Source organism: Stegostoma tigrinum, chromosome 28, assembly GCF_030684315.1.
Source record: "Stegostoma tigrinum isolate sSteTig4 chromosome 28, sSteTig4.hap1, whole genome shotgun sequence".
Classification (NCBI taxonomy): domain Eukaryota; kingdom Metazoa; phylum Chordata; class Chondrichthyes; order Orectolobiformes; family Stegostomatidae; genus Stegostoma; species Stegostoma tigrinum.
Genome location: NC_081381.1, coordinates 11,899,081 through 11,913,791, shown reverse-complemented (window position 1 = coordinate 11,913,791; position 14,711 = coordinate 11,899,081). Strand labels below are relative to the sequence as shown.

The window sequence follows — 14,711 nt, the reverse complement described above, 5'->3', positions numbered from 1 at the left end:
TTGCAACAATATTTATTTCGCAAATCATTCAGTGCAACAGGTGGTTAGCTACGTGAATGCTTGAATTTCTCCTTTACAGAGAAGCGAAAATTTGATATTCTTAACTTTTTGGAAAAGGGAGGAGTTCCCAGAATCCATATCGTTAAAAGATCAAGGCCCACAAAGTCTAATTTACATTAAAACATACTGTAACCTCAGGAAAGGAAATGTGTGTAGTTACAAAAGCACACTAATGACGAGACTCAAAAGTAGATGATGTTTCTCTGCACAAGTGAATATTTAATGCTGGCTCAGAATTCGGCCTGTCTGCAGGCTGACCCAATGAGTGGGATAATCCAAACATTGGTGGCAGTCATTATCCATCAATTGCTGCAATGGTACCCAGTGATCAGAAGCATCAATTACATCTCCCAAATGGCCCCACTAACACTTGATTTGTTTCCTTTAGTCTTGGGCCAATGTGTTTCAATCTTAACTGTCTTCTGAGATGATGAAACATCAAACTGCTACAAAGAACAAGAACATCCACAATCCCAGGATAACTTTAGGTATATGAAATAAATATGTTCACACCCCAATTATAAACTTAATAAGATTTCATCATGTTACCACTTCTGATCTGAGCACTTCATTTGGCCTTTACATTAACTTGACGAAACTATCTTTCAAGGAATCCAGTACTCTGATCCACCACTACCGACTTCTTCACTTTTTAAGTTGTGCAAGGCTCAAACTGAACTAAAAATTGAATTTTTTTTTCCTGAAGAAGGGTCTAGACCCGAAACGTCAGCTTTTGTGCTCCTGAGATGCTGCTTGGCCTGCTGTGTTCATCCAGCCTCACACTGTTATCTTGGATTCTCCAGCATCTGCAGTTCCCATTATCTCTGATAAAAATTGAATTGCCTGAATTACAAATTGAACATGGTATCTCCTTGCAAGTAGCTAATTATCTAGTGTTGAAAACCACCACTCACCCGTCTTTTTATCTTTAGCTCTATAAACTACACCGTAAGTTCCTTCTTCGATTCTATTAAGACACTGAAATTCTTCCACACTGCGGCAACCCTTGAAACAAACAGTAAGGAGAAACTATAATTTGCAGTCGTAATTGTGGGTGCAGTTTTAGCACATTTCAGAGACATGACAAGTGCTGTACAAAACACAAACTTTTCTTTTACCAATAAAAGGGATGCCATCATTGAGAAGTGCCAAAACAACAAGGACAACAGTATTTGGAGGAATGTAGAGAATCCTGAGGTGGGGTAGGAGAGTAACATTAGCATTAGCGATGGAATTAAAAATATTACTGGTATCTCAGGTTCTTCAAGTTCTCCTGCACACCTGTGCACAATAAATAATGGAAACATGCATCATTATCTGTGTTGACATATGACTAAAATTATTTACACTTGGTGTCAATCCATTTCTGTGCCTCACTCGACCTTTCTCCACTGCTATCTGCTGAGTGACGCTCCTTTTATTGGATTAAATTACCCTTGTTCCAGTGAATCTACAAGACACTACGGTGTGAGACTTGTGACTCTATATTACCCAGACTACTGTACTAAAACTATTTTTGGATTAACGTTGCTGTGTGCCTCAGTTTTTATCATTTACATTACAAGAAACTGCAGTTTAACTGTGATATGCAAGTGTATAAATAATTTTAAATGGTTTGTGCAAAGTTTAAGATTCTAAGTTGTAAGATCCTGTTTAAATACCTGAAGAGCAGGCAAGTACCGTGGCAATTCTTTCTTCAGTTCAACTGGTGAAACAGGCGGAGAATCAGGAACATATTCCCCTTCGGTGGGAGTATTTGAGACTGGGCTCTCCTCCTCTTCCATCTCCTCCTCTTCTTCCTCCACACTCTCTTCTGAATCATGATCAAATTTTGATTCTGTAACTAAAAATTTCAGTATCAGGATGTACAAATAACACACAAAAACATAACTTACACACTGGAATTGAGAAAGTGAAAACACACAGTAACAACATTTACCAATTTGAATGTGATTTCCATTCTGCCTTTCTTCATCACTGGGCTCCTCCTCTTCACTAATTTCTCCTAATGCAAACAAAGTCAAACCCTTAAAAATGGAAAGGTGCTCAACTGCAGCTAAGATTCTAGCATGTTTATTGAGAACCTAATTAGGATCAGATAAGGCAAGGAGAAATCAGTGGTTCTAAATTAGCTGAATTAGATACACATCAACGCTGGGAGAGTGGTACAGGATTAGTGTATCCAGTTACAATTCCTTTATTAGCAAAAACACCTTTAAGAAGCCATAGCACCAAACACGCAGATTACTCATTAGCAAGAAATTGCTAGTTTACAGATCCTAAGCTTATGCATGGAGATTTGTGAAAATTTAGTCCTCACCAGGAGACTGTTCAGATTCAACCTCAGACAGACTAGGTGACTCTTCAGATCCCTCGCTGCTGCTCTCTTCTTCCTCGGAGGCAGTTGCAGACCCTATTAAAGATATTCAAGAACAAAAGTAGAATAGTAGATTAAAAGAAGTGTTGAAGGTGGTGTTCACAATGAAGAACCCCCTTTTAAAAGGAACCCCCCCTTACAAATATTTGTAAAGTTACAAAATATTTTGTTTAAACATGCTAATAGAAAGATGATATTAAAGAATTAAGGCCACTAAAGTAGAATAACATTAAATAAATTTAAATGCAGCAACTCGCTTTGATAAAGTCGTTCCTGTTAATGTTCAAATTTATTTTTGCACCTCCTATTAGATTAATCACATCCTGCACTACCACTTGGCTGAAAAGCCCCATAACTCAAAAAAATCATGATATAAGAACACACTGGGAACATTTATCCATGGATTCACATTGTGCTGGTCTAACTGTACAAGGTGAAAAGCTTTAAGGGGGTTGAGTGGAGGGGCGTGAGTAGGGGAGAGAGAGCGAGGTACTGCCAGCATTTATTTCTTAAATTGTTCCCATAACGTTGGAGAATCGTTTTATGAAATTTTACACTGCACGTGTATAGTTCACTGCTGTTAAGTTGAGGGTTTCAGAATCCACCAACACGAAGAAACTACAATCATTTCCCAAGTCTGGATGGTGTGATGGAAACTGCCGGGGGTAGAAATCCACCATTCAACCTGTGCCCTTTCTCTTCCAGTCAGAAGAGATTGTTGATTTGGATGACGCTGTCAAAGAAGCCCTGGCAAGTTAAAGTGCCCCTTCTAGGCAGTACGCATTCTCTCCATCACTGTAGCAGCAGTAAATGCTGAAGGTTGTGAGTAAAGTGCCAGTCAGACACCTGCTTGGTCCTGGAAATGTGCAGAGCTTCTGCGTGTTGATGGAACTGCAGTCACTCATACACAGAAGAGTACTCCGTCACATTCTCCTCATGTGCCTTGTAGATGGTAGACAGGCTTCAGAGAGCAAGGAGGCGAGTTACTCATCACAGAATTCCCATTCTCTGACTTACACTTGTGGCGAGGTGTTTTTATAACAGTCCAGTTCAGTTTTGGGTCTATCATGACCCAGAGAATGTTCGGTTGAAGGGATTCAGTGACAAATTTAACCAATGAATGTTCAGGGAAAGCGTTTAGAGACTCTATTGTTAGGGATGATCATTCCTTGGAAACTACGCAACAAATATTACCTGCCACCAAATCAGCCCAAACTTGAAAGTTACCCAGGTCTTTCTGAAAGTAGCTACAAACAGTTTCATTATCTATTGAGCTGTGAACTGAACATTGTGCTATTAGAGAACAGTTCAATTTCTAACCTTATGAAGGAGGGAAGGTCATAGATGGAGTAGGTGAAAATGGCCAGGACTAGGACATCACCAAAAGAAATGCTTGCAACAATGTCCCTGTGGCTTAAGTAATTGGCCTGTGACAATTGCAACCATCTAATTTTATGCCAGCAGAAAAGTTATCCCACTGATTCCCAGTTGCTTCGGTTTTGTTAGGTCTCCTTGATGGCACTCAAGCAGATGGGGCTTTGATGTCAAAGGTAGTCACTCTTGCCTGATGTCTAGCAATCAGCTTTCTGTCCAAGTTCAGACTAAGGCTGTAATGAGGCCTGCAGCCAAGTGCTCCTGGTAGAACCCATTTATTGATGTCTTCACAGCCAAGCACTTATACCCTAGCTTTTGAGGGGCCAGGATATCTCCAATACCTGAGGAAGATTCACCAGATGTTGTCTTTCTTTCACTGTCACTTATGTCCTGTAAATCAGACAGTAGATCTTTTTCTTCATGCCTCTCTTCCTTTACTGCACACAAACAAAAAGAATGAAGATTTACAGACTGAAATGTTAGACATGCCAATCATTAGCTCTCCTTTGGGAAGTTCTTCCTTAAACATTTCACACTATTATTCACCTCACATTAATTTAATAACCCCTTTACCTCTTCAATTTTCATACTCTTCTGATTATTGTTAATTGCTAATCAGCTCACCAATACACCTTTGGAGTCATTTTCTACATCTTGAGCCAAGTTTGCACTTCAGTTGTACAAGACTTGGGATGAGTCACAGGCATGAATTAAGGGATCAGAAATGAATTTTCCTAATTTTCCTGATGGTTTCTTTTATCACTTCTCAGACTGTGTGTTGTTATCACTGAATGAGTAAAATATGTTGTATAATTGATTGGACAGAACAGACTTAAGTTCAAACTTTTCCATCCTTTTCACTTTATGGCTCAATGCTGGGTTATTACATTTCTTTATGATGATGGAGCACTCGTGCAGTGCTACCTGTACTTAGCTAATTCAAATTTAAGTGCAGCTAGCATGAAGCCAGACATAACTTATGTGAAATTAACTGTAAAATGTACAATAGTTAAAATGCATTCTATGTTACAATTATACTTGTTTACCAATTTTTCTTCCACCTCCAAGTTCAATCCTCTCTGTGTGACGCCACATTGGGCTATGACTCCTATGATGAGACTTTATTTTTTCATGATAGTCATTAATTGCTATTCTCTGCTGTATCATTACTGAAAGAGAACAGGAAAATTGAGTCAAATCAAATCAAATTAAATGGACAAGAATTAAAACATATAGAAGGCTACAGTCATTAAAAGATCAGCTTTAAATATTATACATGTTCCAGAAAAATCATCTCAAATGGGCTGCACTCAGTCCCTTATTTCAGGGCAGTTCCATCTGGAAAATCGATTAGCAGTTCTATTTTCTTTGTAAAAACATAACTGGAATAGCTAAAATAGAAAGCAAAATCAGATCAAACTTATCACATTCTAACTTTTAAAACTGCTCTCTGAACAATGCATTAATCTTTATTAAATTATCAAGACAGTCTTACTCTGAAATACAACACTTTTCAGTTCTGCCTGCATTTTGCATCCCTTAATGCATTTCAACCACAAAAGTCCCATGATCACCTAGCCTACAGCACACACATGCTGCAACAGTACAGAGGTTTAGGCCTAACTAGCCATTAAACCCTTTCTAGGAAAATGTTTAAATGCATTATTTGTCCTGGACTGCACAAGCCCTGGCCAGGCTGAAATCTAATATTACCATCAGCCCATAAGATACAAGAGCAGAATTAGGCTACTTGGACCATTGAGTCTGCTCCGCCATTCGATCATGGCTGATGTGTTTCTCACCTCATCTCCCATAACTCTTGATCTCCTTACCAGTTAAGAGCCTATCCCTGTCTTAAAAACACTCAGCAACTTGGCCTCCATAGCCCTCTGCAGCAATGAGTTCCACATAATAACCACGCTCTAGTTGAAGAAATTCCTCCTCATCATTTTAAGCTGGTTGGAGGAAAGTATAGAGGGGATGTCAGAGGCGGGCTCTTTACACAGAGAGTTGAGAGAGCATGGAATGCGTTGCCAGCAGCAGTTGTGGAAGCAAGGTCATTGGGGTCATTTAAGAGACTGCTGGACATGCATATGGTCACAGAAATTTGACGGTGCATACATGAGGATCAATGGTCGGCACAACATCGTGGGCTGAAGGGCCTGTTCTGTGCTGTACTGTTCTATGTTCTACGTTCTATCTCAGTCCTAAAGGGTTGTCTCTTCATTTTGAGGCTGTCCCTTAGGTCCTAGTCTCTCCTAATGGAAACATCATCTTCAAGTCCACTCCCTTCAGGGCTCTCAGTATTCTGTAAGTTCCAACGACATTACACCTCTGTCCCCTCATGTTCCTAAACTGAAATGACTACATAACCAGAGTTCTCAAATTCATATGACATTTTTTATGTCTGACCAGACTAGTTAAAGATCACATCTTCAAGACTTTAGTTATAAAATAACAATAGTATGTTCTTTTAATTATATTTTGTAGAAGCTGCCAGGAATATACAGGGCAATTCATTTACAATCTATCCTCACAGAAATAATGATAATACTGCATAATGACTGATATGAAGTCTCCTCAATATTAGGGAGTTGCCAAGTCAATTTTCCACAAAATACAATAATTCCTCACTAATACACAAACACTGGTGGAATATGGATCATCAATCTGATCTCTGTAACGACAACAGAGAATTTTTGACAAATATCATGAATTCTTGTGAAAATCCACCTAGTTTACTGATGTCCTGTAGGGAAGGAAATGCTCTCTCTTGCACATAACTGCACATCTACAGCAAAGAGGCTGACTTTTAACAGTTCTTTGAATTGGTTTAGCACATTCAAGGGAATTAGGAACAAGTCACAAATGCTGTCTTGCCACATTCAGTGAAAAAACAAAATAATCTGTCTTGGGAAACATATACTCAATCTAATTCAAACATTTTCTTCCAGTGCCATATTGCAAAGATAAAGGTCATAATGGGAGGGGTCAGCATGAGGTATGAGGATTTCTGTGGCAATGGTCTGGGATTGGAGCAGGTGATGTTTTGGAGTTGCAAGCAGTGTCTTTGTGATGGAGTGGAATATGGAGGTTAATATACTGAACAGCATGCAGCATAATTCTTCCTGTCATTTTATAATCAATATCATATGCATAGTTTGGGCAGTTATACATAGACAGATATACATTTAATAAAAACTGTTTTGAAAAGCTTATGGAATAAATTGTATGTCAGATAATGAGAACTGACAGATTATCAGTCCTAGGTTTAAATAGAATAAATACCTTCTCTCCTGATATCTCGTCCCTTGTGCCTTTCTCGTTCTTTCTGTTCCCACTGTTCTTTCTGTAGTTGCTCTCTCTCCCTCATTCTCCTCTCCCGTTCCCTCTGACGCTCAAGTTGCTCAAGACGGTCCCTGGAAGATTCACCACGAGGTAGTAAGTTTACAAAAAGTATTCAAATAGAAAACATCAAGTGGTGTTTTCACACATCACACACAACAGCTCACATCAGTCACAAAGGACTGCCCTGCTCCACATGTTTCTATAAAAGGTTTCATGTGTCTATCAAAACAAAAACAAAACCCACTTAAATAACACCACCACAGAATCCAGATAATTTTATTTCAATGTACGGATCCATACACATCAGTTTTGAAAATCAAAGCTATGTTCTAGAAACTCAAGTTTACAAACCTTTTATGGTGTAAAAAGCTTCACTCCAGGACAAGAGAGCTCAGGCTATTGCGGCCCATAAATGTACTCAACAAAGAAGCATCTACTACCTCTGGGATTATAGATGCTAAAGTTTCGTTACCTTCTGAGTGAGACAATTTCTCCTCTTTCCCAGTTTTAAATGAAAATCCCTTACCCTGAGAAGATGCCCCTGTGATTTAGATTCCACAACAAGCACAGATAATCTCTCAACATATACCCTGCTTCAAACCTCTGCAAATCCTATCTGTCTCAGTGAGATCACCTCACTTTCTTCTAAACTGCAGAAAATGTGTCCAATTTACTTAGTCTCTTATCAAGAGAGACGGTGTAGTTGTAATATTGCTAGAATTTTAATCCATGAAGTCACTAATGTTCTGAGGACCCAAGTTTGATCCTGCCACAGCAGATGGTGGAACTTAAATTCAACTAAAAGTATGGAATTAAGAATCTATTGATGGCCCTGAAATCTATTGCTGGATTGTCCAAAATCAAAACCCATCTGGTTCACTAATGTCCTTCAGAGAAGGAAATCTGCCATAATTACCTGGTCTGGCCTACTGGTAACTCCAGACCCACAGCAATATGGTTGGCTTTCAACTGCCGTCTGCAACGGCTGAGCCACTCAAGTTGTACCAATCACTAAGAAGTCCCAACAAAGAAACGAAACCAGACAGACCACCTGGCATTGACCAAGGTATCCGAAAAGACAATGCAGAACCAGCCCTGTTGATCCTGCAGAGTCCTCCTTCCTAATATATGGGGCTACTGCCAAAATTGGGAGAGCCATCTCTCAGATTTGTCTAGCAATAGCCTGTTACATCCGTCCTCGCAGAATCATACCTTACAGACAATGTCCCAGACACCATCACCACCACCATCCCTGGTTATGCCCTGTCCCACCAGCAGCACAGTAGTATACAGTAGGGAGGGAGCTGCTCTTCAAGTCCTCAACATTGACTCTGGCCCCAGGAAGTCTCATGGCTTCAGATTAAACGTGGGCAAGGAAACCTCTTGCTGATTATCATGTACTGTCTTCCTTTGGCTTATGAATCAGTACTCCTTATGCTGAACAACAATTGGAGGAAGTACAGGGGGTGGGAAGAGTGCAAACATATTCTGGGTGTGCAGTGATGGGAAGTACAGTAAGGCAGTGATTAGCACTGCAGCTCACATCACCTGGGACCACAGTTAGATTCTAACCTTGGGTGACTGTATGTGTAGAGTTTGCATAGTTTGCATCCAGTGTCTGCATAGGTTTCCTCTAGGTGCTCCAGTCTCCTCCCACTGTCCAAAGCAATGCAGGTTCAGCGATACCAGTTTGGATTCCATCAGGGCCGCACAGCTCCTGACCTCGTTACAGCCCTAGCAAAACTGAAATCAATGTGAATAGGGAGCAAAGTCTCTGCTGGTTGGAGTCACACTAGGTACCTAGGAAGATGGTTGTGGTTGTTGGAGGTCAGTCATCTCAGCTCAAGGGCATCTCTGCAGGGTTTCCTCTGGGTACTGTCCTAGGCGCAATCATCTTCATAGCTTCATCAATGACCTTCCCTCCATAAAGGTCAGAACTGGGCATGTTCACCGATGGTTGCATAATTTTCAGCCCCACCCATGAGTCCTCAGATACTGAAGCAGTCTGTGCTCAAATGCAACAAGTTCCAGACAACATGCAGGCTTGGGCTGACAAGTGGCAGGTAACATTCTCAACACACAAATTACAGGTACTGAGCATCACCAATGAGACACAATCTAACCACTGCCCCTTGATATTCGATGGTGTTACCATCACTGAATCCCTCACTGTCAACATCCTCAGGGTTATCATTACCTAGAAATTCAACTGGACTTGCCATATAAACACTGACTACGAGAACAGATCAGAGGCTAGGAATACTGCAGTGAGTAGCACACCTCCTAAACCACCCAAAGCCTGCCCACCATCTACAAGGCACATGTCAGGAGTGCAAGGTAATACAACCCACTTGCCTGGATTGACGTAACTCCAACAAAATTCAAGATGCTTGACACCCAGTGGGACAAAGCAGCAGCCTGTTTGCTCGGCACCACGTTCACTAGCATCCACTCCCACCACCACCGATGCTCAGTACACACTGCTGCAACTATCCCAAGAAGCACTGCAGAAATTCAAAGATCCTTAGATAGTAAGTTCCAACTCCACGAGCACTTCCATCCACAGGGCCAAGAGCAGCAGATACATGAGAACACCACCACCTGAAAGTCCCCCTCCAAGCCACTCACTGTCACTGGGTCAAAATCCTGGAATTCCCTCCCTAATGACATGATGGAACAACCTAGAGCAGGTAGACTGCAGTAGTTGACCATCACCTTCTCAAGGGCAACGAGGGGTGGATAATAAATGCTAGTGCAGCCAGCAATGCCCACACAGAGTCATACAGCTTAGAAACAAACCCTTTGGTCCAACCAGTCTATTTCAAACATAAACCCAAACTAACTTGTCCCAACTGCGGGCTCCTGGCCCACACCCCTCCAAACCTTTCCTCATGTTCTTTTCCAAAGGTCTTTAAAACGTTGTGATTATACCCACATCCACCACTTCCTCGGGAAGTTCATTTCACACACAAACTACCTTCTGCGTAAAAAAAAAATTGCCCCCAATGTCCTTTATAAAATCTTTCTCCCCTCGGCTTAAAAACGTGCAACCCAGTTCTTGAAATCCCCCATCCTAGGGAAAAAGATAACTATTAACTCTGTCTATTCACCTACATCAGAGTAGAGTAGTAAAACTATTTGTTTACTACATTAACTTGGTAAATATACATATTTGGCAATTAAAAACTTCAATATCAATACACCAACATCTATTTGTTGTTGAACCATTTAAAGATCAGAACATCTTCAAAACTTCAGTAAGTCCTCTTAATATATGTAAACAAGGGTACTGCCATACCATTTTACAAATAAAAAGATATCAGCCATTTTTTGGCAAGGGAAACTACACCAATATTTTCTTGTAAATTGGATTTATAAATCAAAATTGATGAGAAGGTGCTGACAGAACTGAGAACAATGAAATAGCTGGATTCTATTGCAGTAACATTTGATACAAGGTATGTTCATCAAGAAACTAATGATATCCTATATTTTAAAATTAACAAAAAAAGTCTCATTCTCTTCTGAGATACAAGCACATACTAACTGCTAACATTACAACTTTTAACTTGATTAAACACCACCGTTCTGACTATACAACTAAACCTAACATTTCTCACAGGAGAACTCTTATAAAAGGTGCAATATTAGCTTGCCCAAATAAAAACACACAAGAACTAGATTCAGGAGTTGGAAATCTGTTTCCTTAAGCCTGCCTCACTAGTCAATAAGATCATGGTTGATTTGATTGTGGCCTCAACTCCACAAACACGCCCTCTCCAATAATCCTCAATTCGCTCGCCAAACAAATATCTGTCTGACTCATCCTCAATTATATTCGAGGACCCAGTGTCCACTGCTCTCTAGGTAAAGGGAATATCACAGTCTGAAGGCTAACAAAGAAAAATACCTCCATACTAAATGGAGAATGCGATCTTCAAACTGCATTCTCTAGTTCCAAGCTCTCCAACATGTGGAAACTTCCTTTCAGCATCCATCCCGAGTCTTATATGTTTCCACAAAATTAATTCTCAGTCTTTTAAACTCCAGTGTCTACAGACTCAATCTATCTAATCATTCCTCATAAAATAGGCCTTCACCCCAGGAATGATATGAATGAATGAAACTTTTCTGAACTGCTTCTGATGCAATGTGCTTTCTTAAGCACAGAACTGAAAAATTCCATTACTCCAGATGCAGTCTCACTCAAAGCCCCATACAGCTAATAGCAACACTTCCATATTCGATTCTCTGCAATAAACGCAATTATAGCATTTGCCTTCCTAATCACTTGCTGCACCTGCATTCTACATTTTAGTGATCATGTGGCAGCAATGGGTCGTCTGAAATGTTAGTGATGTTACATTAGCTAACACAGTGGGCTTAAACTGTCAATTCCACAGGACGCAAAGGTTCACATTAGGGAGTCTTTAGCATTAAAGAGAGAAAACTACAGCGATCCCAAACACTTAACAGAAAGATGGAAAACAGAGTAAACTCTTCACTTCTGTACTACCACTTTATGGAGGTATATTTTGTGTATATGGTCCTTAGAACTTTTCTTTAAACCATTAGATATTCTTAACAGCTGCTTCACAGCCTGCTAACCCAAAGGAAAATTCTGTTCTTTCACCTTTCTCTTCTGGAATGTTCTCTGGCAAGTTCTCTCCGTTTCTGCCTTTCCCGTTCTCTACGCGCCTTATCTTGCTCTTCTCGCTGTCGTTTCCTTCGCTCATGCTCCCTCTCCTTTTCCTTATCTTTCTCCTTCCCTCTGATGTGTTTTCCTGTTTACAAACATTTGCATGTTATACCGCTCTTGTACTTTAATTAAACCTAATACTATTTATCAACTGTAAATTAAGAGTCATCAAAATGGAATCAGAGAGTTTCTCAATTTTCTGTATCAGAAAATATGTTGCATAGTAATATCATGGACTTGTAGGACAGTAGTACTCACCACAATTCTCAGGAGTTTTAATTGCTTTTTTTACACTGTCAGACTCACCCACAGTGCTTCATGCAAAACGACACTCCATCTAGTAACCTTGTGACAGATGCAAAACAAGCTTTGAAAACTGAAAGCTAATCAGACCTAATGTTTTCTGGTTCACCTCATCTTTGTACAAAAACAGGAGAGGTCTTCAACCTGTTCTGACATTCAGCTAGCTAGGGACCTTACGATTCATGTACACAGACCCATGAAGGTGGCAGGACAAGTTAATAGTGTAGGCAATAAAACATATAGGATTGTGTGCTTCAGAAATTGAGCATGAAAGCAGAAAATTTCTACTGAACCTTTATAAAGTTCTAATTAGGATACAACTAAAATATTGCATTCAGTTCTGGCAACCACGTTTTAGATAGGATTGCAGGATCCCTGAAAGGGTGCAGCATAATTTCAGGAATGAGGAATTTTAGCTACAAGGTTAATTTGAAGAAGCTGGGGCAGTTCTCCTTGGGGCAAAGTGAATGGGGGAGACAGTATAAAGGTGCACATGATTATCTACCCTGTGCAAATTGTCATAAAGAAACAATGGTCCCTTTAGTTGATGGTACAATAACTAGAAGACACAAGCTTAAGAGAATGGGAGATTTTCTGTCGAAATCACAGCAAGTGTGAATGGCATGGAGGGTGGAGGAGGCGCAGATGATTACGGAGTTCAAAAGGAATCAAGAAGGGCTCTTGAAGGACATCAATTTCCAGGGCTACAAAGATAGACTAGGGGAATCAATTGGCTGGATATGATGGATCAAACAGCCTCCTTCTGTGCCATAATTCTTACAGGATGGACTAGTCCCTGCTAAGGGCAATATATTTTGTTGGACTTCCCCCTCAATGTGGTAGGCCACCATTTTATCAATCTACTTCCTGACACTCAGCCTCTCTCCAGAAAAGCCTCAACTCAATGACTTTAATTAGATCCTACCTTAACCTTCAAGAACAAGCATAAGTTACGCAAACCAGTGTCATATTTCAAACCTTTTGATTACAGTAAAGTTACTCCAGTTCCCACTCCTTATGGATTGATTATTAATGGCCCAGGCCAGAACAGCAGCTAAACATTGCAGCCATTTGAGCAACACCAGAAGAAATAAGCAAGAAATGAAAAATAGTTGCATTACCAAGCATGTTACCCCCCCATGCATTGAGCAGTATCATTGCACAACCTAGCCTGGTTAGATTTCCATGCATCAGCAACTGTTCCTTATAAAATTTGATTGAGTTCACGTTTATCCTTTCAATAAAGATACTTATCCAGATCATTTCTTAAAAGGTTTGATGAATGATCATTTACTCTTTTACTGAGGATTTTCTGCAGAAAGGAAGACACTAATTAGAGATGGGGCAGGAAATCCTTTGGAAAAATATGAAATGAGTTTTTCAGAGTGACAATTGGAAATGGAAAAGTGGGGTGCAACAATGAGATAGGATAAAGAAGATATAGATAAAGTAAAGAAGCAACAAGGGACAGCATTGCTATTCTACTGTTTAAACAGAATAAATCTGATAACTTTAAACCAGCTAATCCAGAATCAGGTCAGGTAAATTCTCTAACCTGGCTACCCAAAAACTGGCATTGCTCAAAAACCAGGCTGTTTATTGGAATGATTTTTCTCAGTTTGATTTCTCAGACTGTATGGATGTGGGGAATAAACCAACCTTCACACATATGGGACGGGTAGGAATGGAACCAGACCTCCTGGTTCAGAGGCAGTGACATTACAACTGTATCACAACAGCCCAATCATTACATCTAATGTGAGACAAGTTAATATCAGTTTTGACGTGGCATTAACCTAAAGTACATGGAAATCAGTTTAGTTGGTCTTATTGCATTCATTTGTCACTGGATTAGGATGTTCTAATTTGAATAACACATTTTTCTGAAAACTGGCAAGCTCCCAACACTGACATTCTCAAATCCATCATTTTCTGGAAGAGACAAAGTGTCCCTTGGAATTAGATTGCAGATTCCAGAGGTGAGGATAAAATGAACACCCAGTTAGAAATACGTCGATTAACTGAGGATGGTTAGGGCTGGTGTCTAATGGCCCATCATTGTTGACAAATTTTGACAGTTTTTTTTGGAACAGGAGAATTGCGTGCATTAAAAAATTATGGTAAAATGGCATTTATAGGAGCATGGTAATATGAATTGGAAGGTATCAGTCAATGCTTTTACTAAGGGAGGAACACAAACATGCTGCTCCTTACCGAGTCATAGATAATCGGTAGCAACAAGAATCGGGTCCATTAAGCTAGAGAGGGTTCAGAGAAGATTTACCAGGATGGCTTCAGTTATAAGGAGAGGCTGGACAGGTGGGACATTTTTCACTGGAGTGAGGGGTGTCCTCAATAGAGGTTTACAAAATCTTGACAGGTACAGATACGGTGAATGGTAGGTGTCCCTTCTCCAGGATGGGAGATTTCAAGTCTAAAGGGCAAATTTTTAAGGAGAAGATCAAAACTTTTGAGTGAAATGAGTTTCCAAAGGAAGTGGTGAATGTGGGTACAGTCACAAAGTTTAAAAGACATTTGAAGAAGTTCATG

The 14,711-nt window shown here is 40.0% G+C and overlaps 1 protein-coding gene across 12 annotated transcripts in view; it reads right to left on the bottom strand.

The window, feature by feature from the left end:
• The window catches only part of cdk11b (cyclin dependent kinase 11B), a 43,865-nt gene that overhangs the window by 10,538 nt on the left and 18,616 nt on the right, over positions 1-14,711 (bottom strand). For 10 of the 12 annotated variants that reach the window (XM_059655547.1, XM_059655551.1, XM_059655546.1 and 7 more), the window contains 8 exons: positions 11,793-11,943; positions 7,100-7,230; positions 4,858-4,980; positions 4,153-4,248; positions 2,381-2,473; positions 2,000-2,065; positions 1,722-1,903; positions 975-1,065 (listed from right to left, as the gene is read on the bottom strand). In XM_059655547.1, coding sequence (XP_059511530.1) covers positions 975-1,065; positions 1,722-1,903; positions 2,000-2,065; positions 2,381-2,473; positions 4,153-4,248; positions 4,858-4,980; positions 7,100-7,230; positions 11,793-11,943 — 933 coding nt within the window. The remainder of the gene's footprint in view (positions 1-974; positions 1,066-1,721; positions 1,904-1,999; positions 2,066-2,380; positions 2,474-4,152; positions 4,249-4,857; positions 4,981-7,099; positions 7,231-11,792; positions 11,944-14,711) is intronic. The other 2 variants (XM_059655549.1, XM_059655554.1) reach the window with 1 other exon arrangement.